Source organism: Phalacrocorax aristotelis, chromosome 1, assembly GCF_949628215.1.
Source record: "Phalacrocorax aristotelis chromosome 1, bGulAri2.1, whole genome shotgun sequence".
NCBI classification, from domain to species: Eukaryota; Metazoa; Chordata; class Aves; order Suliformes; family Phalacrocoracidae; genus Phalacrocorax; species Phalacrocorax aristotelis.
Genome location: NC_134276.1, coordinates 29,919,844 through 29,947,374, shown reverse-complemented (window position 1 = coordinate 29,947,374; position 27,531 = coordinate 29,919,844). Strand labels below are relative to the sequence as shown.

The following is a 27,531-nucleotide window of genomic DNA, read 5'->3' as shown; positions in this document are numbered from 1 at the left end:
AATGAGGCTACTGCCCTCCCATGAGCAAACAAACCAGGGCACTGCTCACATGCCACCAAACTCAGCATCACTGTACTCTCAGTGGGACTGAAGGGACAGAAGGGGCAGGGCAGGGGCCTCCCTAGCTACGGCACTGCCATTCTTCCCAATTTGGAGATGGATGAAGATCTGCCAGCTCTCTGGCTGACTCCCTCTGCCACAGCAGGCAAGAAGCAGGGAGGGAAACCTCTGATGAGGACACTATAGGTACACGGGGTAGAGGCTTTGCTGTTCCCATTTGTCAGAGATCCAAACTGTAATGTTTGTGAGCTGCTGTTTAGCTAACTCATTTTTCTATAAAAATCCTGTTAATTTTTTGCTCTTCAGGGCTAGAACCTATTATAGCACCACCCTGTGCAGGTCTAATGTCTCACATGAACCTACAGTCAACTCTCAGGCAAGAGCCATAAGCAGGGAGGTGCCAGTTTCTACCAGTGGACAAAACATACTTCCAAGTGACCGTGAAAATGCATGGAGCTTGCCTGGATACAGCCATACTGATTCACTGCAGAGGCTTATAGAAACTAAGCAGAGAAATAAAAAATAAAGATTAATACATATTTGCTGTTATCTTTTTCTGTTGGAATACCTGATAATAACACTGGCAGCCTACAACAAGTAGTGGGGAAGAATTTAGGTGGAAACATCAGAACTAAAGCAACAGACAGGGATGAAAGTATCAACACAGGAAACTCTGCTACTAATTTTACACAATCTCTTCCATACAAACAAACACTTTGAAAAACATCTAAGGGAAATGGCAATACAGAGTAAACTTCTTTATGTTTACAGGTATTTTTATCTGAAATATTTAACACCTGGATTGAAGTATGCTGCTAAAATCCTGCTTTCAAATGCAGACGGGTTTTCTCAGGTTGTTTTCTGTGGCATGCATACTGGCTCATCACGACTCCAACTCACTGTAAAAATAGTGTTTGTTTATTGCACAAGCACAGAGAGGAAACAGGAGACATTTGACTCCTAAAGAAAGAGTTCCTGGGAGCCTGCAGTTGGGAGAAAAGGAAAATACAAAAAAGCTTTCTGACAGTGAAATGGAGGTTTTTTCCAGCTCTCGGCAATCCTGTCATTTCCAGAGTTCAACTCGGTCTGTTCTCCAGACAAAGAATGCTTCTTCCAAGGACATGTTTAGTCAAAACCGATGCATTCTGCAGCTCAGTATAAAAGAAGGCAACCATCCTGAGAGTTGCTGAGCAACCTTCTGAGATTTATTAACTGCCCTCAATTCCTGGGAAGCAGAGATGTTAATCCATGGAAATTCAGGCTCAGTTCATTTATCATTCCCTCCTGATACCTCTGGTTGTTGAAAGAAAAGGTAGTGCGGCAGGGAACTACTTTTAAGCAGCCCTAGTTCATCCCCCAGAAGAGAATCTTTGATTGGATCTACCCCATGGGAAAATCACCGACCTTTCAAGCTTTCTTCATCCCCAGAATAGAAATAAGTCACAGGAGGTGACAAGGCACAGTGTCCGCATCTCTTATGTCTGGACTAGCCAAACGGTCTCCTCCAATAACTGTAACTCCCTTCTGTCCTGCTCCGCAGGCAGTTTCTGGCTCCTTTCTCCTTCTTGATCAGTGCCAACGAGCCAGATGTGAGCACAGAATGCAAATCCTGCCTCATCCTGGCTTCATGTGAAACAACTTGGATTTTCATCCAAATAGCACTCTCCCTTGCTTCCTGAAACAGGCAAAGAGAAGCACGCACAAACACATGTGCACAAATGCACCTTGAACAAGTTAGTGCAGGGTGTTTTTCAGTATGTGAACCCTTTAAAGTTTGATGATGGAGGTGCCTAACAGTAAAAATTTCACACTGTGAAGTTTTGCAGCTTCCTGAGCAGTTTCATAGTTGATTTAAACAGATGTTAAGGTTCAACTGTGGAAGATGTGGTCCTTCATGATCCCATTCACGTCCTGGTTAGGTGCAGATTGCCACAGAGACATTAGTATCTGCATAAGGGAGAAAGAAAAGCAAGAAGGGTTTGGGTCTGCTATCACAGACACTCAAAAATAGTCACCAGCCCCTCAAGAATCCCAGACACCCAGCTGAAAAAGCTGGCACGTTATTTTGCAAGTTCAGTGACGTTAATCAGTAGGGCTACATCATTTGCTATCTCATTTCTGCCTGTGCTCTGAGTTGCTTGAACACATTTCCTTCACCTACCCTAAAAATGGCAGACCCTCAGCAACTTCACTGTTGATACAAAACTGGGAGGAGCGGTTGATACGCCAGAAGGCTGTGCTGCCATCCAACGAGACCTGGACAGGCTGGAGAGCTGGGCTGAGGGGAACCTCATGAAATTCAACAAAAGGAAGTACAAGGTCCTGCACCTGGGGAGGAACAACCCCATGCACCAGTATGGGTTGGGGGCTGAACTACTGGAAAGAAGCTCTGCTGAAAAGGCCCTGGGAGTGCTGGTGGACAGAAAGCTGACCCAGAGTCAGCAATGTGCCCTTGTGGCCAAGTAGGCGACAATATTCTGGGCTGCATTAAAAGGAGTGTGGCCAGCAGATCGAGAGACCTTATCCTCCCACTCTACTCTGCCCTGGTGAGACCACATTTGGAGTACTGTGTCCAGTTTCAGGCCCCCCAGTTCAAGAAAGACAGAGAGCTACTGGAGAGTCCAGCAGAGAGCTACCAAGATGATCAGGGGAGTGGAGCATCTATCTTTTGAGGAAAGGCTGAGAGACCTGGGTTTGTTCAGCCTGGAGAAGACTGAGGGGGGAATCTACCAATGCTTATAAATATCTGAAGGGTGGGTGTCAGGACGATGGGACCAGACTCTTTTCAGTGGTGCCCAATGACAGGGCAAGGGGCGATGGGCACAAATTGGAACACAGGAAGTTCCACCTCAATATGAGGAAAAACATCTTTACTGTGAGGGTGCCAGAGCAGTGGAACAGGCTGCCCAGGGAGGCTGTGGAGTCTCCTGCTCTGGAAATATTCAAAACCCACCTGGATGCAGTCCTGCGCACCCTGCTCTAGGGGTACTTGCTCAAGCAGGGGGGTTGGACAAGAAGATTTCCAGAGGTCCCTTCCAACCCCTACCCCTCTGTGATTATGTGAATTTTCCTGCTGGTGACTGCTTAGGAGAACTGACAGAAGAGTCCATGGGAGGTTAAAACACTGGCACAATCTACAGGATTAAACTCCAGCAGCGGAACTGATCTGTTTTCCTATGTAGTTCTTGCCCAACTGGGACAATTTGTGTAAAAATAATTTTCTATTAATTAAAAGCTATGGGTTCAACCTGCTTAAATTTCCTGGTGATACAAATAAACATGGTTTATAGGAGCTCTTGCAAAAATGTTCTACAGATCCAAGATGCTTAATTCTTCATTGCTTCTGCCAAAACAAAGGGCAGCTTTTGCTCACAGATACATGGTGTGAGCACTCACACCCTAGAAAATCTAGCTCAAAAGTAAAGATGACAGGTTTTTTTTTTTGTTTTACTAGAATTGCTTATATTTAGGAACCTTAATATTACAATGGATTAGTAAAAACAATCCCATAGTGTTTTGCCCTAGATATATCAGTGTCACAATTTATTTCCAATACTTGTTTTTTGCTTTGCAAATATTTAGCACACAACTGGTGCAACTTTATTTCTGCCTCCCATTATTATGCAATGAAGAACAAATGTCCTGTACCATTTAACGGCCTATCACATGACATGTGCAAAAAGGAAAAACTTACTGGGTGTATGAATGATCTAAGATTCCTTCTGCTAAAAACAGTCCCAGGCATTTTGGTAGCTAAGGCATCAGTCCAGAATGAGACTCTGTGCTACACAATACTGAAAGAAAGTAACCAACTGTACAAAAAAAGCATAAAAGACCACATGACTGTCATATGAATATCCTTACACAATATTAATCCAGTTTCTTTGTGTTATTACTTGCCAGTGGTTTTATCTTATCAAGTTACTCGTATGTGGAGTACTCCATAAGAATGACAGTTACAAAAATTGACTTTAAAGCTGTCTCAAATGCCTTGCAGGCTTGCAGAGAACAGACTGTGAGTGGATTCTGCTATTTGTTCTGAATACCACTCACTTCAGAAGGCCTGCTGGTATGGATTTTTCTTCAGAGTAAGGACCTTAATAAGGAAAGGAACCAAAACAGGACAAAAATGTTTACAGAGCAAAAAAAGATTAAAAACTTGGTACATCTTTGGGAAGGTGAAAACAAAGTCGACTTCATGAAAAGACTAGTTTAATTTTGTTGGCGTGTCAGCCACATGGAATTTCTACAGACAAGGTTTTTAATAGTGCTGTCACTGCTGGAGTGGTAACACCACAGAGAGCTCAGCGCTGCTCTTGTTGAGGTTATTGCCAATACCCTAAATGCATACATACAACATTGTCTGCTACATATACATTAAGGTGGAGAAGTTATTAAGTGGTGGCAACTCAGTTAGTCTGTGTGGGACGTTTGCACATTAAAGGTATCCCTTGCAGACTGTAAGGCTGTCAGCAACGCAGTTTTCATATTGTTCACATCAGAAGCTGAATACACTGTGATTAAAGAAAAGTTAACAAAAGAACTTTGAAAGTACTAATACGTCTGGTTTTTAATTACCACTAGAGGGACTAAGAAAAAATAAAACAACAAAGGTGATCAAGGTACTGTAGCATCTCTCCTACGAGGAAAGGCTGAGAGAGCTGGGACTGTTCAGCCTAGAGAAGGCTCAGGAAGGATCTCATTAATGTATATAAATACCTGAAGGGAGGGTGCAAAAAGGACACAGGGACAGTGGCGCCCAGTGACAGGCACAAGGCAATGGGAACAAACTGAAACACAGGAGGTTCCCTCTGAACATCAGGAAACACTTTTTCACTGTGAGGGTGACCAAGCATGGGCACAGGTTGCCCAAGGAGGTTGCAGAGTCTCCCTTTTTGGAGTTATTCAAAACTTATCTGGACATAGTCCTGGGCAACTGGCTTTAAATGACCCAGCTTGGGCAGGGGGTAGGATAGGATGACCTCCAGAGGTCCCTGCCAACCTCAACAATTCTGTGATTCTGTGAACTATAAATTATTAGAACTGAGAAAACTATCTGATATTCCCACCATTACGCAGATTTCTCCCTACAACAAGCAAGCGAACACTGCTTCCAAAATAAAAATATCCTTCTATGAAAAGAAAGACAGTCTAAAGTGACTACAAAACATATAGGGGCCATCAAACGAAATATCTTCTGACTGCGAAGCCAGGTCTGAGGAATTTGTGCCAGGACTGGCAGAGTTTTCAGAATTACCATTTGAACTTCTGTGACAGTTTATGTCTGTAGCAACTCATGCAGATTTTTAAATTAAAAACAAAAAGACACATCTAAACCAGGCAGAGTACAAGCAGATGCACTGCAGCTTTTCTTCACATCCTTTTCTATCTAGTCTGGTTATCTTGTGAAGAACTTTTCCCTCGTTTAGTGTTGGTAAGAATCTGGAAGTTATCCACATCTATTTGTTTATGCAGATGCTTTATTACAATGTGCCTGAGCTACAACTTATAGGTCAGATGCAGCCTGCAAGAACATCATGTTTCTTGGCTTACACCATTCAACAAAGAAGTGCACATGGTAAGGAAAGGGCCGTGAAGCTTAAAAAAAAAGGAATATAAATCAGAGAGGGCCGCTCCTACCAAAACAATTCCTCAGGTCTATCCATTGTTTAACGTGGAGCAAAAGCAAGACAAGAACACTATCTATGAATTGTTCCTCCCAAAACAACTCCCCAAGTTTGCTGTCACCAGGAAGATTATGTGACTGTATATGCTGTGTAACACTAATGCTGGACAGTCAATCTGCATTCATGCAAAAATTTCAGTATTTCAGGGAACTCTCACGCTGGCTATGCTGTGCACGCAGAGCACGTCTGGCTGTACAGCTAGTTGAATCAAGTCTGCAGCTCACCCTGCCGGAAAGTTCACGCACTGCAAATACAGTATGCTGCCACGAGGTAGCTGTTTCCATTGTCACTGTGCAAATGAGTCTTTCTTCCAGCTGCCAAATGCACAGACATACACATTCGTTAATAAGAGATTGAAGGAATTTTCAAGAAATTGATCAGGTGGTTTCAGGAAAAGCAAGGTATTTTGCTGAGCTCAAGCTAAAACATACTTCTGACACCTAGAACTGATACCCTGAAGAAAGTGTAGGACTTGTGCTGGAAGCTTCATGGGTTAAATCCAGATTTCAATACAACCAACTTTGCAATGAGCCTTGACCTGAAAGAACAAGTTGTACTCTTCTAGCGGCATGAAGCCAAAGGCTTTTCCAAGTACTTTTGCTATATGATTTACCAAACAGAAAACTGAATCTAAACCCAAAATACTGCATCTGCCATTTATGACCCAGGCAACTCAAAAGCCAGGTATGTAGGTGTCACCCTCATTAATTATTCTTCTTGCGTCCTGGAACTCTTTAGCATTACCTAAGTCTCATCTTAATTAAGCCATGGCTAACCTGTGATCCTTCAGCTTCATAAAGACACTCAATTTAAGATTCATACCTTCCAAGGGAGTGGCCATAAGCTCCTTTCCAAGTCAGTGAGGAGACACACAAATTTCATCATATAAAATAGACCAGACTTCTTGTTCCCTAGAAGAACTGTGCCTCTTCTCTGAACCCAGACTATTATCTTCAAATATTGACATTACAAGAGAGGTGTTTTGAGTTGAGAGGTGTGAATCCAGCAAAGGCGTCTTCTGCAAACATCCCACATGCTTCTTAGGCAACTGCTCTGTCAGGGAAGAGGAAAAAGATTAAGGGAGAGAAACCAATGTCTGTGGCACCCTACTTATGAGAGTTGTTGGTTCAGAAAAGAAACGTTAGGTCATGCTTACTGGACCTCCCGATTTACCTGCTTACATAAAGGCAGAGATGCCCTAGTAAAACTTACAGTCAGTGGTATTTAGGACAGGGAAGGTATTTAAATAAAAACACCAGTAAAATAGCCAATAAAACTCTAACTCTGAGGGCCTGATACATTTCCAGTTCCATTCCCACATGGTGAGTCCTTGTAAGTGGAAAACTCAATCCAGGCAGGTCAGAACCATGTAACCATTACTTAAGCTGAACTCTTCTCACTCCCACTACAGTAGAGGCTTTGTCTCTCTGCTTCAGTACCACAGTTTGGCACCAGTTGGCGACCAAGCACCACACAGCCACTCACTCAACCTCCCACCCCGCCGTGGGATGGGGGAGAGAATCGGAAGGTCAAAAGTAAGAGAACTCATGCGTTGAGATAAGAACAGTTTGATAATTAAAATATAATAACAATACTAGAGGATTGTGAAAGGGTGAGCGAGTCGTGCTGATCACCCCTTGGCTCTCCAGTTGACGAATGAGCTCATGGATGGGAATCAGGGAATCTTGGTTGGTGTGATATTGCCGCCGGTGCACTGTTGTGGTGGCGATTGGCACCCGTTGTTCTTTGTCCCTCAGCAACCCCACAACAGAAGTGTCCTTTCAGAGGCCAGGCAAGGTGGACAGCTGTTTAATTTCCTCCATCTCCAAAGCAGCTACATCAAAAGCCCACCTGTACCCTTTTGAGTCCTTGAAATACCCTCTCCTGAGGCAGTCTATGTCAAGGATGTATGGAGCCTCTGGCCCAGTCACAATGGGGTGCATTTGTCACTCATTCCCGGTTAGGCTCACTTTGGCCTCCAATACAGTTAGCTCTTGGGATCCCCCTGTCACTCCAGCAATGCTGATGGGTTCTGCCCCTGTAGAGCTTGACGGCGTTAGGGTGCATTGTGTACCAGTGTCCACTAGAGCCTTTTACTCCTGTGGGTCTGATGTGCCAGGCCATCGGATCCACACAGTCCAGTAAACCCCGTTGTCCCTTTCCTTCACCTGTATGGAGGCAGGGCCCCTCTAATCCCAGTCATAGTATTTGCTACTCAGTTCTTGTAAAAGCAAACCAAAAGACCCTTTGTTAGGATCACAAGTAAAATCAGCCCTTCTACTCTGGGGAACTGCTCATGGGAAACTGGAGCAGCAATTTTCCTGGAAGAATCCCCTTTTGTGATTGTTTTTCCCTGCAACTCATGTACCCGTGTCTCTAAGGTTGAGGTAGATTTTCCACCCCACTTTCTTATGTCCTCTCTGTGATCACGCAGGTAAAACCACAGGGTGGCCTGTGGTGTGTACCCACTATATCCTCTCTCTTGAGCAGAAGAATGCTGACTCCTAATAGCTGAGATACTGGCCTGTACAGATGGAGAGTAGGACCTATCCTTTTTGAGTTGCTGGGCTTCCTGGGACAGTTTCTCCACAGCTGAGACAAGGGAAGAAGAGATACTTTCTTTGTATTCCTGGAGCTGGCTAGTCACCGTATCCACCATTGGTGCCTTTTCATTTTTCCAGGTTAGTACTGCCAAAAGTTGTCATAAGACACTGGTGCACCCCATACCAACTCCTGCCACATGGGTCATGTGCACCAGACTTCATCTGGATCTTTGGATAACTGCCCATTGCTCAGGTCACCATAAATCACCTCAAGCAAAGCTAATTCCCTCAGGTACTAGATCTCTCTCTCAGTGGTGGTCCATTTGCCTGGGTGATGTATAACATCCTCCTTGAAGGGATACCTTTCTTTCATGCTGGAGAGAAGTCGCCCCCAGAGGCTGAGGGTTTGTGCCGCTTTTCCAATCACTTTGTCAATGCCCCCTTCCCTAGAAAGGGATCCCAGTTGTTTGGCTTCCTTCCCCTCTAATTCCAGTGTACTGGCCCCATTATCCCAGCATTGGAGCAGCCAGGTGACAATGTGCTCGCCTAGACAATGTCCGAAATCTTTTCGCATATCTCACAGCTCACTCAAGGATAGGGATCGTGTGGTTTCTGTCTTGTTTACAAGTTCTTCCTCTTCCTCCCCGTCTTCTTGTGATGGCCCTCCTCTCCTATCATCTCTTTCTAAATTATCTGACTCTTGCTTCCAGGATGTCTTGTTGTGTATAGGGGTGACTGATACCCTCACAGACTGGCTCCCTGGTTCAGCTGTTGCAGGGGTTAGAGTGGCCGCAGTGCCTGTCACCAGGGTTTGAGTAGCCACAGGGCCTGTCACTGGAGCTGGAGTGGCCGCAGTGCCTGTCACAGGGGTTGGAGTGGCCACAGTACTCGTCGCAGGGGTAGATCTCTGGATTGTATTCTTAAATAGTTGTTTAACCCTAAACAAGGCCTGAACCACATCCAGGAGACATAGCAATAGGACCATGCTGGTTTGAACATCCCAAGGATATTAAAAATTCTCAAGAGCTGTTCTAACTATCCTGAAGGAGAAAGGGAAGGTGAAGGAGGCGAAAGTGTCCCCCCTGCCTCCCACATAGATTGGTTCTCTGAGGAGAAGAGGTAAAATGTGTAATTATTAATAGTTTCCATGAGATGGCTCCTGAAATATGGGGATGATGGCAGTGCTGAGTACAATCTCATGACCAATAATTTTATCATACCATAAGCCAGTGTTACACAGTACAGCTAAGTAACTAAGATAACTTTAATCCTACTCCCAGAGGTGATAAACAGCATATAAATACAGATAAACAGTATATACAGCAAGTAAGGTGTTACATAACACAACTCTGGGAGCAAGCACAACAGCTCTGAGAGCAAATAAATCAGTATTGTGACTAGCGACAATTAAACTAATATAATGAATGCTTATCACAAATTTGTTTTAACACACTCTGGTCAGAACTGCCGTTATCTCAATCCTTCGTGCCCCACACTGGTTGCCAAAAGAGTGTTGTCAGGAACCAAGCACCACACGGCCACTCGCTCACCCTCTCACCCCTGCAGTGGAGTGGGGGAGAGAATCAGAAGGGCAAAAGTAAGAAAACTCATGGGCTGAGATAAGAGCAGTTTAATAATTAAATAACAACAATAACAATAATAATAATAGTAATGAAAACAAAGTAGGGGGGGGAGAGAGAGAGAGACAAAACCCAGGAAAAACAAGTGATACAACTGCTCACCACCCGCTGACTGATTCCCAGCCAGTCCCCGAGCAGCAATTGCTGCTCCCCCGGCCAACTCCCACAGTTTATATACTGAGCATGACATCATACGGTACAGATTATCCCTTTGGCCAGTTTGGGTCAGCTGTCTAGGCTGTGCCCCCTGCCAGCTTCTTGTGCATCCAGCAGAGCATGGGAAGTTGAAAAAGTCCTTGACTAGTGTAAGCACTGCTTAGCAACAACTAAAACATCAGTGTGTTACCAACATTATTCTCATCCTAAATTCAAAACATAGCACTATACCAGCTACTAGGAAGAAAATGAACTCTATCCCAGCCGAAACCAGGACATTCAGGCTATAACAATGGCCAAATAAACTAACGATTCAGCATTTCCCAATGAGCACTCTTCTGACAAAGACTATACAGGATGATGTTCATAAACATCTGTAACAACTTCAAGGTCTCAGAATGCACAGGTGGCTGTGACATGAAAGAGGTCACACTGACCTCAAAGAGGCTGAAAGATCACAGGTTCTGGAAAGGTCCTGTTCAAAGAAACAGGGCTTGAAATGCCTCCAAATTTCGGACAACCTTAACTCTGCAAGAGACTGGAGACTGTGTTATCTGGATCAAATTTGCCACGTAAACCATTTTATTATTTCTATATTGAGAATGTGGTCAGGAAAAAAAACACCTAGCGATGTGACAGCAGATCAGAAACGTTTTGGCCTGTTCTGCCTAAGCCTCTCCTCACGTACAGTCTGGCAGTTTCACTCAGCACTTCCCAGCACCCAGGAGAGCAGGATGAGTTAGTTTTCCACATTGTTCCAAGGGAAGCCATTTTAGAAATACAAAGCCTTGCTGTTTACTGACGCATCATTAGTAGCATTTTAAAAAACAGCAGCGTTCAGTCTTATCTCTACACTAATCCTCTCATCTGTGCATATACTACCCAATCAAGACAAAACGGGAGACAAAGTATACTAGCCAGAGACAGCCTGGACATCCTCCAGTGGAAATTGTGCCTGGTGAGCGTCTTCCTGGGGATCCTTTTAGATCCTTTAGATGCACCAGGCACAAGGTGTTTTGGATGTCCTGTCCTCAGCCTCACAAAGTTAACTTGTACACTATCATGGTTTTAGCTGGAATAGAGTTAATTTTCTTCACTGCAGCTGGCCTAGTGCTGTGCTTTGGACTTAGTATGAAAATAATGTTGATAATACACCAATGTTTTAGTTGTTGCTGGGTAGTGCTTGTACTAGTCAAGGACTTTGTTAGCTTCCCATGCTCTGCCAGGTGCACAAGAAGCTGGGAGGGGAGGGGGCACAGCTAAGAGAGCGGATTCAAACTGGGCAAAGGGATATTCCATATCATGTAACGTCATGCCCAGTATGTTACCGGGAAGGAACTGGCTGGGGGAGGGAGGCAGCAATTGTGGCTCAGGGACTGGCAGCATCAGGCAGTGGATAGTGAGTGGTTGTACCACTTCTGGTTTTTTCCTTTTCCCTCTTTTCCATTTTATTATAGTTATTATTCTCATAATAATAATTGTTATTATCATTACTATTTTATTTTAATCATTAAACTGTTCTTAACCCACAAGTTTTCTTGCTTTTGCTCTTCCGATTCTCTCCCCCATCCCACAGGGGTGCGGGGAGTGAGTGAGTGGCTGTGTGGTGTTTAGTTGCTGACCACAACAGTCCTTTTTGGCGCCCAACGTGGTGCTTGAGGTGTTGAGATAATAACACCTCGATAATAATGTTGCTGGTCACAGCATAGACTCTGTTCTCAATATTAATTTATCCGATCTGCACCATGCTCTTGTATTTGCTGTGTCTGTTAAAGATTGGTGTTGGTTTTTGAGGTCTGGTGTGCTCTGCAGTGATTAGCCTGGGAGAGTTGTTTTTAAAACACTGGCCTTGAGTTTTATTTGGTATTTGAAGTTTATATTGAAGCTGTTACTGTACTTCGGGTACCACCTCATGGAAACAATTAGCAATTATACCTCCTCCTTTGAGTTTTTTTTATGGAGGAAATACAGAATGGCACCTTAGCTGCCATCTTCTATAGTGCCTCCTCCCTCACTACAACAACTTTTCAGTACCTTGAACATCCTTGGGTAGTCAAGATACATCTATTGGTATTTCTTTGGCAGATTGTTTCAATGTTGTCTAAGGTTAATAAGCAATTTAAGAATATCATCCAGAGATCTGCCCCAAGGCTCAATAGCTATGAGTGGCAGGGCATATGGGATAGTATGGGCAAATACCTAGCATGGTGGGCACCTCCAGTGTTCTGGAACTTCACCCCTGAACAAATGCAGAATCACGAAAGGCTAGTAGAGTATTTGGAGAAAGTATGTTGTCACCCCGGCAACTCCAGAGAGACACAGATCACTGCAACATGCTGGAGCCTGGCCCATGCCTACCGAGCCCTGTTCAACAGTATTCAGGGCTCCCAAGGGGAAGAGAAGGCCTCTGAACCTAAGAAGACAAAGAAAAGGAAAACAACAGGCATTGAGGCCACTCCAACTCCGGCGACTCATACCACGACCACTCCAACCCTGGTGATACATACTGCAGCCACTGCAACTCCAGCATCAGGCACCACAGACATTCTGGCCCCGGTGATAGGTACCATGGCCATTCCAGCCCCCACAACAGGCCCTGTGGTCAATCAGACCCCTGTGACAGGCACTGTGGCTGCTCCAACCCCAATGACATGCACTGCAGCTGAACCAGAGGATGAACCCATGCAGTATCACTCCCCCCTATACACAAGAAGATATCCTGGAAGAAAAAATCAACACGGTTAGAAAGAGATGATGGAAGAGCGGGGCTGTCATGAGGAGAGGAGGAAGAGGAAGAACTCGTACAAGAAATAGAAACCACATGATCTCTATCCTTGAGTGAGCTGTGAGATATGCGAAAAGATTTCGGACATTGTCTAGGTGAGCACATTGTCACCTGGCTGCTCCAATGCTGGGATAATGGGGCCAGTACACTGGAATTAGAGGGGAAGGAAGCCAAACAACTGGGATCCCTTTCTAGGGAAGGGGGCATTGACAAAGCGATTGGAAAAAGGACACAAGCCCTATGCCTCTGGAGGCAACTTCTGTCAGGTGTGAAGGAAAGGTATCCCCTCAAGGATGATGCTATGTATCGCCGAGGAGAATGGACCACCATGGAAAAAGGTAACCAGTACCTGAGGGAACTAGCCGTGCTTGAGGTGATTTATAGTGACCTGGACAATCAACAATCATCCAAAGATCCAGATGAAGCTGAGTGCACACAACCCATGTGGTGGAAGCTTGTACGAAGCGCACCATTCTCTTATGCAAACTTATTGCCAGTAATGTCCTGAAAAGATGATCAGGCACCAACGGTGGCAAGCAGCTGCACGGTGTTCAGTTGCCAACTGGGGCTGAACCATGACACACACATTGGCAGGGAGCAGGCTGGTAAGGTACATCTCTATAAAGAGGTATTCACTTACTAGCAGGAGATTAAGGCAGGGCTGGAAGACAGGACATCGAATACCACCCTCTTCTGGCCAAAGAGAAGGGCCAGTACTTACAGAGACAAAATTTGCATGTGGCGGATGCAGAAGTAACTCCCTGTCCCAGGAAGGCCTCTGCCTCCTCACACACCGCACTGTATAACTAACCCACGGCAGGGGCCGCGGTGCCCTTAGCCCGGAGGGACGGGCGTGAGCCGCTGCCCCCTGAGGACATCCGGCGCCGCGGAGGAGGACGAGGAGAAAAAGGAGGAGAGAGAAGGAGGAGAGAGAAGGAGGAGAGAGAAGGAGGAGGAGGAACAGGAGCGGGTGACAACCGGTAGCTCGAGGGCCCGCCCCACCGCCCTCCGCCTCAGGCACGGCCTCGCCCCACCCACCGCTCCCGCCCCCTCGGCAGGGCCAGCCTCCTCTAGCCCCGCTCCCATTTCCCCTCCCCTCCGTCTATCTCCCACGAGAACCAATGAGAGGGAGCAAATGCGGAGCTGATCCCACCCCCGCCCGAGGAGGATCCACCCCTTCCGCCGGCAGGGCGCTGCGGTGTTGTCCAAGATGGTGGCGGGGGGGTTGTACCTGTGCGGGCTGATCAGGTACTGCGGGCCGCGCGGCGGGTCCCGGCGGCGGGGATGGGGGAGAAGGAGACTCCGCGCCTCCATCGCACCCTGCTAGGCCGCGGCCGCGTTCCCCCGCGAGCCTCCCCGGGCCTCACGCACCCCCACCCGTCCCCCCCTGAGGAGAGGAGGCCGGCGAGCTGGGCGAGCCCCCCCACCTCCGCCTCGTTCTGCTGCCGGCTTCGGATGGGATAATGTGCTTTTTTCCTCTTTTTCTACCCGAAAGTGGAAGTGTTTTCTTACCTGACGTGTCACTCGTGACGCCTGGCTCGCCGTGGGCGACCCTCTTAATGCCGAGTAAATGTTGTCTGTCGGAAGGCGCAGTGCAGCGTCAGAACCCGGGCTCTGGCGGCTCTGAAGCTCTGTAGGCCAGGGAGGGGCTCCTGTGAGAAACCGAGCTCGGAGAGCTGTGCAGGGAGGTGGTGGTGGTGGTGAGCAAAGGGAATGCCCCTGTCAGAGAGTGCTTCAGAGACCTGAGGAGGCAGGGCAGCTGACATGGCTTTTCATATCTAGGACCCGAGGGAATGGCAGGAAGGTGTGCCAGGGGAGGGTTAGGTTGGATATTAGGAAAAGGTTCTTCACCCTGAGGGTGGTGGAGCACTGGAACGGGCTCCCCAGGGAGGCAGTCATGGTGCTGTTATCTTGAAAAGTGTGTTTGTTTGCACGGTGTGCAAAATGCCAAACTCCACACAGAGCGGAGGTATTTATTTAACTCATTTTTGCGCAAAGATTGGTGCAAGGTGGTAACCCACAAAGCTAGCACACTGCACCGAGAAACTACAAGGCAATTATACAGTTAAGTGTGTCAGTCACAGCTAATATTCACATTCCTCCGTTAATAATTGGTTAATCTCTTTTTCACTTCAACTTAGAGGTACAGCTCACTTTTGATTTACCACACATACTCAGAGAGTAAGGGGCTTATTAGAGGGGGGGCAGTTCCTGGCCTATGGACATGATTTTTAGTATTATAGTGGGGATAGTTCACCAAAAGGGTACTTTGTTTTAGTTCTTACCAACATCCCAATTAGTTGTTCTCCTTGGCAGTGTACTTTATCACCTTGTTCTCAGCATCTTCTGAGGTGGGATGTTTGCTTTGATCAGTTTTCCTCAAGATTATAGTCATAAAACAAGTGCTCCCCTATCTCTCAGTTCCTGTCTCTGGCCGTCAAATTCTGTTTTGCCAAGCTCACATAGTTCATTGTTACGGCTAAGTGGAAAATTCAAAAAATTCAATTTTCTTTGAAATATCAGTGCCAAGCCTGACACTATTCAAGAAGCACTTGGACAATGCCCTCAGAGACATGGTGTGAATTTGGTGGTGTCCTGTGCAGGGACAGGACTTGGACTTGATCTTTGAAGGGTCCCTTCCAGCTCAGGACATTCTGTGATCCTATGAAATCTCTGGGGAATAGAAAATGCAGGCTCTGGGCTGTGCACTGTGGGCTGGCGCAAGTAGCTCTGCGCCAAAGCAGTTCACGCTGAGACAGGCCAAACAGGAGCTCGGACTGAAGAAAACTCTTACAAATCTATTTAGAAATCGCTTTGCTAGTTGTGTATTGCCAAATTGCTAAGGGCTTGCAGCCTGTATAGTGTACATAGCAGATGAAGACAAATATAGATATATGGCATGAATAAACAATAATAAATGGTTGAGAGGTAACAGTAGGAAAAATATCCTTAGCTAAATAATCATAGAATAGTGATTTCCCCCCCCCCCCCCAATAACTGTTGAAATGAAACACAGATATTGATGATTTCTGGGAGTAGAACTCAAGAAATTGTTGAATGCCCTGCAGCTCTACCTGTAAGCCTGTCTTTCTCAATTTCATTCATAGTATTTTCTTAAAGCGATTTTACATTTTAAAATTTCTGGCTTTTTTCAGATTGCTGCGCTCACTGTTAATCCCTGCATTATTTCTGAGTGGAATTTTGTGTGTCTGCTTGGTGGTACTACTGTGGGGAATACGGCTCTGGATACAGCAAAGGAAAAAGCAGTTGACCTCTGCAGGACAAGATGGGAAGCGGCCATTGCTGGTTGCATTTTTTCACCCATATTGCAATGCAGGTGGTGGAGGGGAGAGAGTCTTGTGGTGTGCCATAAGAACGCTCCAGAAAAAGTAAGCATATATGTTTATCAAATATTGTATTTCATTCTCAGCTACTGGTGGTATTATTTATGCACATTTTAGTGTTTTAATTACTTAAGTAGGTATCATTAATCTACTGGTCCTACTTTTTTTTTTTTTTTTGCTTCTAAGTTTCACATGGTTGCAACACTCCACACCACCCCTTTACCCAGATTTTGATCCGTCCTGCTGTGGCAATCTCTCACTTCTTCTTCCTCTCCCTGGGACAACCCTTCCTCCCTCATTATCATCACAAAAAAATCAGTTTTCCAGTACTGGTATGGAACTTCGTATGGGAATAACTCATCAGTAGATAACTGATAATCTTGATACTTTGCCTCTTGGTGCAGGAGGCAAAAAAAGTTAATATCTAAAGTGGATTTAACACTGGCACATCCACTGGTTTGCAGAGTCTTCTGCATTTTACTCGTGAAGAACAAGACAGACATCTCCTAATGTGGAGCAAGGCGTTCTTAAGTCTGTAGAATAACACTGACCTCCTTTTATGTTTTACTCAACAAGAGTATTCCCCAAGACCTCAGCCACATGTTTTTCTGCAGATCAGAAAAAAATGTGGAAGTATAAGGAAAAGTATACTTTAGTAAAAATCGTTTCGGAGCTAGGCGAGACATTGGTTCTCACATACTTTTTGAGTAGTCTGGAATGGGTATTTCAGTTTCATGGTACAAAATTTGAAGAGAAGAATGCATTAAATTCTTTTTCTTTGCTCTTGCAGGTACAGAAATGTAACATGTGTTGTTTACACTGGTGATAGAGATGCCACTGGAGAAGAAATAGTAGAAGGCGCTTTCAGAAGATTCAACATTAAATTAACTCATCCTGTGAAGTTTGTATTTCTAGAAAAACGCTACCTTGTGAAAGCTTCCCTTTACCCTCACTTCACTTTGCTGGGACAGAGTTTAGGATCAGTGTTTCTTGCCTGGGAAGCTCTCCTAAAGTGTGTTCCTGATATTTATATTGACTCAATGGGTTATGCCTTTACACTTCCCCTTTTTAAATATTTAGGAGGTTGTCGTGTTGGATGCTATGTCCATTATCCCACTATCAGCACCGATATGCTCTCTGTCGTTAGGAATCAGGATACCAGGTTTAACAATGCAGCCTTCATTACAAACAATCGTCTTTTCAGCAAATTTAAACTTGTCTACTACTACTTCTTTGCTTTCATGTACGGAATTGTTGGTTCCTGCAGCGATGTGATTATGGTAAATTCTTCTTGGACACTAAATCACATCCTTTCCCTCTGGAGAGCTGGGGATCGCACTAGTGTTGTGTACCCACCGTGTGATGTTCAGACCTTCCTGGATATTCCACTGGAAGAGGAAGAGAGCACCACCGAACATTCCATTGTTTCCATCAGCCAGTTCAGGCCTGAAAAAGATCATCCTTTGCAAATCAGAGCCTTTGCTAAATTGCTGAAGGCAAAGAGGCTGGGGCAGCAGCCATCGCTGAGACTAATCTTAATTGGAGGCTGTCGTAACCAGCAAGATGAAGAGCGTGTAAATAACCTTAAACATCTTTGTGAAGAGCTGGGAGTTAGTAACAATGTGACGTTCAGAATAAACATTCCCTTTGAGGAGCTAAAGAGGCACCTGGCCGAGGCCACCATCGGCCTGCATACGATGTGGAATGAGCACTTCGGGATCGGTCAGTATCTTTCCTCAGCGTTCAGCTATTTGTCCCAGCTGGGGACACAGTTGGGGAGGGCTTCGGTTTATGATTAAGGCTCCTCAGCATAGGTGTCCATGCCTGCCAAGCAGGTGTCTGACTCCTGTTCTTGGAGGTGATCTAGTTGAGGTGGAGCCTACAGGACCACTTCAGATGACTAGGTGCAAATGTGGTGCAAGCTGAAGCGCTGTAGATATCATAGACCATGAATCACAGGTGTCCTCTAGTCACCCGAACAGGCAGCTAGTCCCATCTATGCTGCCTGTGATGTTCTGCCTGACCTCCAGCTGTTGCTCTACAAGGTCATGGATCACTCCAAGGTCCTGTGTTAGGTTTGCCAGCCTTACACAGATGCTTTCTGTACCCAACTGAGCCTTAGAAGGCACCAGGTACTTCTGTTTAAGTTGGCTCCACTGACTGCTGGGGGAGCTGCTGTTTCACAGGTGCAAGTCTCCTGCAGATCCTATGTCTTATCTGTAAGCCCCACGTGGATGCCACCAGGTCCCCTTGGTCATCTCATTGCACTGGGCACCTGTGCTAAGGCAATTAAGTTCTTGGATCAGTTGCCACAGGCATGGAGCAGAATGTGAGAGTGGAGCTGGGACCAGTGTGTGCTGTCATACAGAGTTAAGGTATTGGGATTAGTTGAGGCCTGACTTTGAAAGGGAGTCTAAGACTGCCCATCTGCCATAAATCCACAACACAGCAAGTCAGCAGCCAAGCGGATGGATGTCGTACTTGGCTATAATGTGACTAAACTTGTAGTTAATGTCATCAGACTTCACTAGTTAGTTAAGTATTGGGAGGAGTAGTTCATAGCCTACTTGACTATGTCTACATAGTCTACAAGGACTTGGTGTAAAAAAATTTAAAGTGTTTCCCAGAAGCAACTGCCCCAAAATAGAAGTAATGGTTTCTCCTATTTTTCCCCTATAAAACAGTTTAATTAAGTAAATTAAAAATTTTTAAAAAGTGATGCAATCACACTGTGATTTTTGAATTGCAGCATGATTTCATCTCCAATGGCTTTCTACCTGTAAAAACATGTTCCAAAACCTTGGAACATTATTTATAGTTGGCAATTTTTGAGCTAAGGGAATTTTTTAAAAATCAAATTAGAACTGAGAAAAATCAGCAATTAAAGTGATTCCTGAGGTCTGTTCTGGCACAGTGGAGGGGAGTTGAAGTTGATGCGTACATTCTGTGCTGTTCCTATCCCACTGATCTTGGCTGAGGAAAGCTTACTTCCCCAGATCAGATCCCCATTTCATTAAAGTTTCTTCTGTCAAAAATACAGATGTAGCGATAACAATTTTTACTACTTTTGCTGAATTGTCAAAAGCTGTAAAGATTTGGTAATCTGCAAAATACTGAACCTTTGAATATCAGATTGAAATGTGCGTAGCCAGCTTTTCTCTCAGAGTATCTTTCTAAATGTTAAAAATCTTCAGTGTGAATGAGAAAATTAATAGAGTTAACGTTCAGCTTTAATTTTTAATTATTTTTTTGCAGCTGCCACTGTACCATAAAGCCAGTGTTGCAGTGTTCTGCCACAGAGCTACTTTTCATGTTTATCTTTACATTCGTTTCAATATGTAGCTTTTTTTTCCCACTGTATATACTGGTGATATAATCTCTTAGGTAAATCCAATGTGTTTGTTACAAGAATCACAATTAACCAGTTACATCTGATCTCTAATTCCCACTTTATGTGTTTAAGAGAAACTATCATTTCAGTCCTTAGGACTGAAAAACTTAATTTTTTTTATTTTTTAATGAGACCGTTTACTCTTGTGTTTTTCAAACTGATCTAGAACGGCAGTCTGTAGTAACTTATAATTCTGGGTGAATTTTACTGTGGTTTTAACTTTCCAGTGCCTTACAGAAAGCCAAAGTACGTGATGTGCACATTCATATCAGCATGTTTTCTGTCTTTCACAGGAGTAGTTGAATGTATGGCAGCTGGCACAGTTATCCTGGCTCACAATTCTGGAGGCCCCAAATTAGATATTGTGGTACCCTATGAAGGACATCGTACGGGCTTCCTAGCAGAAAACGAGGACAATTATGCTGAGACAATGGCTTATATCCTTTCTTTGTCCCCTGAAACAAGGTTAGAGATCAGAGAAAATGCTCGTCGGTCTGTGCATAGGTTTTCTGACCAGCATTTTGAAGAGACATTCCTGTTATCTGTGGAGCCATTATTCAAATAAATGTATATTAATAAAAATGTATATGCATAAAATTAACTTTTTATATTTGACTGTGTGTCACCTGTAAATATATGTATTCTATGAGCCCTTGGTTCCCTTCAATAAAGAGATTTTTTGTCTTTCTGTCAGGGTATCTGCTTTATGTAATAGAAATCTTGTAACTGGGAAGGAAATGCTCCTGAAAATTTTGTCTCGACTCCATGACAGTATGGTGCACTGCAAAACCCTCTGGAATCACAGAACCATCATATTTCCTTGGTAACAGAACTACACCTGGAAATTCTTGTATTTATTGAATACCGTACTTTCACTCTTCACCCATTTCATGATTCTTCACCCCAACAGTCACATGTTTTAAAGTCAACACTTCTGTTCGATAGCTTTTGTACCCTGAAGATTTTTTTTCTAGGATCTGTAGCACATTTTCAATTTGCTGTCCCCCATGTGTGGCAAAATTCTATTATGTGGGGTTCTAATTGTGGTTCTGGAGATTTCATTACTTACAGTGATTCCTTTGGGTTAATCACATGGTGGGTTTGCTAGCTTGCTTTTTTAATACGGATCATAGACACATGCAATTATTATACCTATTTTTGCTATTTCCTCATGCCTTTTCACAGTATGACAGCTTAATGGTATTTTTCCAACTATTTTATTGAAAGGTTTTCTGTTCCTAGTGAATAGCAGGGTCTAGATTAGAGGGCATAATTAAATGCTATGCAAAAATGAACATTAAAGCCCTAAACAACTGCTTATTCTAAAACTGAGAATACAGTGAACAAAATGTTCAAATATTGGACATCTGCATTTGTATCAAAAATGAAAAAACATATAGCTTTTTTGAGTTATCAAAGCAATATTTTGTATTTTAGCAAACGAGAAGTGCAAAAAGCTACTGAAACCAGCCTTTAGAATGTGTTTTTCTCTCTATTTCAACTTCACCTGGATTATATGACATTTTCCATATGAAAATACATGGTCAGAAGAACCCACTATTCCATATTGCCTTAGGACTTGGATTCCCCAAGCACAATTCTCATGGTGCTAATAAACCTTTTTACTGCTACTATATAAAACTGCTGAGCAGCTGGTGATACTATGTAAGGTCAGTACTGTGTAAATGAAACTATGGATTCCAAAGCTGTATTGGCAGTACAGAGAGATTGATTGTGAAAAGCTGGAAGAGTTTCTTAAAACCAGGAGTTGGTGGAGCTAGGGAAATACACTGCACTGACCAGGAGACTTCCTTACATGATACAGGCACAGTGAATTAGAGCGTGCAATCAGAAATTTTCTCAAGCAAGTGTTGTCAGAGATGTCCCAGGTAGTTAAGAATAATAAAGATGAAAGTGTGGTTTAGTGTGGATCAGGATTTTTCAATGTTTAGACATCTGAAAAGTAGCCTGATTTTTTTTCCTTTTAAACAAAAGAGCAACAAACTTTGATTTATTTTAACTGAGTGTTTAGCACTGTTGAAAAGCAGTTGATTTACTGGGCATTTAATGTCAGCTATCCCTAAATTTTGTTACCCATGTGGCTGAAATTTCAAGCAAGTTAAAGGTTTGAAACAGTAACCATGCTAGTGTTCTAGGTGGCCCGTACTTCCTGCTTGCCTTTTACAGTATGTGTGTCAACACTAAATAACCCACGGTTATTTTCTAAATCATCATCAGATTTTCCAAGTAGTCTGTGGGGTAGACTCATCTTTTCTTCATCTGTTTGACCTTTATTTATTGAAAGGATGGGAGACTCCACAGTTCTCTCTGCTGGAGAAGTTGCCACTTTTCCCAGAGACTCCTCCAGCTCATGTCTCAGTTCATCTTCAGAGTCTTCAAAATTTCTGTAAAGCAAAACAAGATAATTATATTAATTAAATGTATATTTGTTACAATCCTTTCTCGTTTCAAGGCCTTTCAGATTTTTTTGAAATTACTTTTAAAATATATACAAGCTACACGCATAATGGAGCTGTTTATTCTTTCTCCATGAGATTGTTTTACCTGTATTTATAAGGTAAGAGAACAGGAGTTGTAAAGCCACGTTAATACTTCTGCATAACATTTTTAATGGCAGCGTTGGCATGTGACATACTAAATTACAGAATTAAATTAACAGACTCAGTAAAATAAGTTTCTTCATTTATGAATTTAAAAGAACAGAAAAGCTTTAGGCAATGCAACATGTCATTTCATAAAAACTGTTCAGTTGTATGGATTTTTCTTCAGAAGTGCTTGACTTACGTGTCTTCATCATCTGATCTTGGCTCAAGTCTGCCTTCAGCAACAGCAACAGCGGAGTATGTTTCTGAATTATCTTCCTTGTTTTCTTTTGGAAGCAACATAGTTAATCTCCCTTCTGGAGAGGAAGAGAAACGTTCCTTTATTTGTATATGAGCTAACTATAAAAGTGTATGTAAGGTAATAGCAAAGAAGTAAATGCTTGAATTTTGTTGCTGTTGTTCAAATTACTGCAATGTAAACACCGTGCCTCTGTTATTCTTGATCACAGGTGTTTTAGTCAGTGGCTTGTGACTTCCACTGGGTGGAACCTAGTGTGCTTGTAGAGCATAACCAAAGGACTATAAGAGTTAAGTAAGAAAGGTGATCTGTTACTAGTAGGTTTATGTTCCCAATACAGGGGTCTGCATTTTCAGTGGAAAACTTATGGGAGTACTCTTTGGGAAAGACTGAAAATTGCTGCTTGGATGTAGCTGTGGTTCCCTAAAAATGCTTGCTTTCAAGACTGAAGGGCAACCCTGATCTGAAGGTAGGAGAACAATGCTAGTAGTTGTTTTAGTATGAAGACTAAATGTCAGACTCAAGCTCCACAATGTCAGCTTGAGTAGCAGGGCAGAACTGGGCATTGAGAGAATGCTGTATTTTAATACATGAAACCAATAAAACCAGCAGCAAATAACACACCTGTGTGACCTTATTCTTGCTTTAGCCCTATGAACTGCTGACATTAGTGAAAAATGGTTTGAATTTCATTTTCTGGGTTTGGGGATTTTTTTTAATGTGTAAGCTATAAAGGTAGTCTTAGGAGAGAGATTTAGCTGGTTTGGCCTTCAGGATGGGGCAGTTTTAAAAGAACTCGTTATACTATAAGAAAACGCATATGTGAGGCATAATTAGCAGGCAAGTGCTGACTGCACACTTGCAAATGCAAGATAACTATCACAATCCATTAAGATGTTGAAACTTGGCAGGTACAATTTAGCTGGTTTAAAAGTCCTGTCATCCAATTATGTGTTCAGTAGATTGTCAGTTGTGCATAAAAACACAATGTCCGGTTACATTTACTGCCTCTTTCTACGAAAAATACTCTGGCTTTTCTGCTAACAACTTTGATGCAAAGTACATGTCATTTTTAAAACAGTCCGTTACTTGAGCAACGTGTGCTGCAGCGTAAGTGAGCTCGAATCAATTTCAGTGTCAGCTGTATCAGCATGGACCACGCTGTAAAGTAAGTCACTGCCATAGCCTAAGCCATCATGTACTACAATTTACAGCTGTTCTACAGAAATAGTTGTATTTGTATAAATGTTTTTTACAGGGTTCTTCAACAATCGCAGGAGCTAAATCCAGGTTTGTGGTATCTTCCAACTTGCTGGCAGTAGTAGCTTACTTGTCTACCCAAGAAATAAGGGGTGGATACTGTCATGGTTTTAGCTGGGCTAAAGTTAATTTTCTTCACTCTAGCTGGCATAGTGCTGTGCTTTGAACTTAGCATGAAACAAAATGTTGAGATAACACACAGATGTTTGGCTGTTGCTGGGTAGCGCTTGTACTAGTCAAGGACTTTTCCAGCTTCCCGTACACAAGAAGCCGGGAGGGGAGGGGGCACAGCTAAGAGAGCGGATTCAAACTGACCAAAGGGATATTCCATATCATGTAACGTCATGCCCAGCATGTTACTGGGGAGGAGCTGGCAGGGGGAGGGAGGCAGCAATCGCGGCTCGGGGATGGGCAGCGTCAGTCGGCGGTGGTGAGCGGCTGTATCGTTCGTGTTTCTGTGGGGTTTTTTTCCTTTTTTTTTCATTTTCCATTTTATTATATTCACATTATTGTCATTATTATCATAATCATTATTATAATTATTTTATTGTAATTATTAAACTGCGGGGGGAGTGAGCGAGCAGCTGCGTGGTGTTTAGTTGCCAGCTGAGGCTGAACCACGACAAAATGAAATTATTCTATATGAAGTAATAGCTGGTAAGTAGGGCTTGCCCTTCTCCCTGCTATTGGAAACAGCAGCATCCTGAAAGAGGCCTTTCACTGTGACAGGACAGGGAGCAGTGGCTGCTGGGACAGGCTGCCCATGTTCTAGTTTGCTAACTGCTTTAAACACTTTTTCCCAACACAGAGCCTCTGCCAATGGTAGAAGAAATAACACACTAAAGAAAATCTGTAGAATTTACAGTAACAAACATCCTACCTATTTCCTCTTCAAGCTGGATGAGGGAGTCATTAGACAGCTCTGCTTTTGCTAAGATGTTCAGGAGTGTCCTTGGTGGCGTTTGTTTCCACTGCTTCCTGTTTTCTGGGATGTCTTCAGGCAGAACATCACTGTCAGCTGAAGAACAGGAAGGTTCTCAGGTCACGAAAGCATGACTGTGGCTTGGCACTGTCTTCTGTCAGATTCACACTTTCTAGTCTTAACGCTTATTTCTTTGTTTTGTGTAATGATGGAATCCTGTTTGGGTTTTTTTCCCTTTTGGAATACTGAATTTTTTGTAAGTATTTGGTCTGATTGATACCATAAATAAAAAATAGTTTGGGCTATTTGGCACTAAAAATTTTTAACACTGGTTTTAATAAAGTAAAATCTCAAGTAACTGATTATTAGGCCTGGAATAGACAGGCGCAGCTTCATTGAGCAGTTCTTGTTCTCAAACGTGTTGACTTCTTGGGGCTGAAAAGGCTTCAAAGAAGTTCCTGCTTCTCTTGTGCCCTATGCTTTTACATCTAAGGCAGAACGAACAAGGAGTGGCATATTAACAATATTCTGCTCTGTCTTCACTGGCCACACAAATTCTTCAGGTCATTTCTGTGTATCTATGGTGTTGGGAGCATGCTGGAATGCTGAAGAACCCCTCGTTTGCAGCAACCAGTCACAGAGATACCTGGCTGCCTGGGAGTACAGGCACTGGTACTGTAAGAAACATAGCAGTTAGCTTCTTCTGAAAAGGAGCATCACCACAGCCACACCTGTGTGAGGATGCACTTGTGACTGTGTAGCAACACTAGTATGTGGACTGGGAAACCAGAACTCTGCCACACTCTGGGGTTGTGCTGGCAACTGGCTGCCTCAGTTCTTGTTTCATCAACTCGAGGCCCAAGAAAGTGGTGTTGATTAGTTGCACAGACTGGCATTTTCAGCCCTTGTTACCCAGGCCACAGAGTGATGAGCAGCAGGACATGATTGCAATATTAGACAGAGAGGAACATGATGACTGCATTCTATGGTCTAACACATACAATAACCTCAGGTATTATGAAGTCCTGCAGTTAAAAGCCTGCCAGATCATGTGAACACTCTGGTATGGATTTTTTTTGGCAAAGGTCTGTAAGTAGTCTGGCTAAATTTTAGCAACTCTCTACTTTCATGTATCGAAACCCAAAACTTTCTTACCAAGTTCATTTTCGGCCAAAGTAGGACATACTGAAGTAACATCAGCATCCGCTAAAAAATTCAGTAGTGTTTGAGGGGCTCCAGCTTGCCAATGTTTTCTGTTTTCTTTGGTATCACCAATATCATTGGACTCTAAGGGGAAGAAAAAGAGGAGGCAAAGCTATTTCATTTTTTTAAAGTAGACTGCAGGGTGATTATAATATTATGCGATATTACAGTTCATCAGAGAAGCTTGCTATAGCCTGGAGTTACTGAATTTACCTAAGTAATTTTCAGGATTAACACTCAGCATTGCATTTCTCCCAGAAATACCTGTTTGGTATCCAGAAAATTCTTCCAAAGCTCTGTCCATATGATCTTCATAAACTTCCACCAATTCCTCCTTAAGATTCTCATCATCCACGAAAGTTAAAGTCTCACTGACTTTATCTAGTACCTGAAAAAACAAGAGGTTACTCTGGAAAGAGAAAACAAATATGGGTCAATAACTAATCACTTCTTATTTTATTGTGTTTGCCAGACATTCTCAGACATGCACAGGCAAAATGTGTTACAGAAAGTGAAGCAGCAGAACTTCAATGTCACATTGTGATTGGCATGTCAGAGGGCTGCATGGTGCTCTGCAGAGACATGAAACAACAGTATGACAATATAGTGCTTTATAAATGAAGAATATCCATACTAGAAAGAAATTCTATTTTTTGTTGCTGCTACAAATGTTTTTAAAATTCTAACATACTAATAAAAATCTTAATAGATAGCTAGTACATGTTCATCAGTCAGACATGGCATTTTAATAAATGAAATCACATAATGTCTGTGGTCTCACTCCACTTTTTCTAAAAAACAGCTGATTCATCAGAGTATTATTCTTGCTTTGTGATGTAACACCAGCGAAAAGAAACAGAACTGTACTAAAACAATTCACAAATCAAATTTGCCATTTGCAAACTAACTCATTTTTGAGATGAGTTCTTCCCCTCAGCCCAGTTTACAAAATTTAAATATCTGCACTACTTCATCTTTTACCATGTGAAAGATTGACCCAGATATCCAATTTTCTTCTAAGCAATTATCCTCTTGAAGAAGGCCAGATACACGCAAAATGTCAACAAACCCTCAATAGGAAGCTTCATTATAACAAAGGTAGAGGATGATGGTAAAGGAACAATTAAACCTTAGATCATGGAGCTACTGTCATGGTTTCAGATTACTAATGTAAATGCTTTTGAATATAACTACAACGTACCTCTGCTTCTTGAATGCTCTCTTCCTCAGGAACACATACATCTAAATTAATTTCAAACTTTACTCCTCCCTGAAGAGAATTCACACACTTCATTTACTTATTTTATTAACTAAAGCATTTAATTAAATGTACACAGCTTATATGGAACTACAAACTTGCAAGTTATTCTTTTATTGAAAATAACTTATTTAACAATATTTTTCTTCTATTAAATGAGATCAAAGTTGAACAAATTGGACAAAAAAAAAGCCTTCTTCAAATATAGTTTATGGCTATTTTCATACTATTGCATCCACTTTTTATTTTAAGGAATGGTGTCTTTGATAATCACTTAATTCAAATCCTTGCCATAAACCGAGTTGGTTCTTACAGCTGGTTCTCAACCAGTACTAAAATTTGAATACTGTACTGCTTCCATGCAGTATTTCACAAAAGACCTTTAGTACACTTCACAACGATCTTACGGTTGGAAACCTT

The 27,531-nt window shown here is 43.0% G+C and overlaps 2 protein-coding genes and 1 long non-coding RNA gene across 4 annotated transcripts in view; 1 reads left to right on the top strand and 2 right to left on the bottom strand.

Moving 5' to 3' along the window:
- Window positions 1-956: 956 nt before the first annotated feature.
- LOC142053977 (uncharacterized) lies at window positions 957-14,487 on the bottom strand. 2 transcript variants are annotated; one of them, XR_012659408.1, is made up of 3 exons: window positions 14,384-14,487; window positions 6,570-6,800; window positions 957-2,007 (listed from the first exon to the last, which is right to left on the bottom strand). It is a non-coding gene; the product is annotated as an uncharacterized LOC142053977 (long non-coding RNA). The 2 variants fall into 2 exon arrangements; XR_012659406.1 differs by lacking the exon at window positions 14,384-14,487 and adding an exon at window positions 13,512-13,886.
- ALG11 (ALG11 alpha-1,2-mannosyltransferase) lies at window positions 14,043-20,294 on the top strand. Its single transcript, XM_075086174.1, has 4 exons — window positions 14,043-14,119; window positions 16,027-16,260; window positions 17,006-17,937; window positions 19,900-20,294. Exons 1-4 carry the CDS (start codon window positions 14,082-14,084, stop codon window positions 20,169-20,171), a joined length of 1,476 nt encoding a protein of 491 aa, XP_074942275.1. The 5' UTR covers window positions 14,043-14,081; the 3' UTR covers window positions 20,172-20,294.
- A 1,341-nt stretch (window positions 20,295-21,635) lies between these two features.
- NEK5 (NIMA related kinase 5) overlaps window positions 21,636-27,531 on the bottom strand; it is a 29,645-nt gene continuing 23,749 nt past the window's right edge. Inside the window, exons 16-21 of the mRNA XM_075086180.1 lie at window positions 27,055-27,123; window positions 26,118-26,241; window positions 25,806-25,937; window positions 24,609-24,746; window positions 22,412-22,526; window positions 21,636-22,011 (exon numbers count right to left, since the gene is read on the bottom strand). Coding sequence (XP_074942281.1) covers window positions 21,759-22,011; window positions 22,412-22,526; window positions 24,609-24,746; window positions 25,806-25,937; window positions 26,118-26,241; window positions 27,055-27,123 — 831 coding nt within the window. The 3' untranslated portion in view covers window positions 21,636-21,758. The remainder of the gene's footprint in view (window positions 22,012-22,411; window positions 22,527-24,608; window positions 24,747-25,805; window positions 25,938-26,117; window positions 26,242-27,054; window positions 27,124-27,531) is intronic.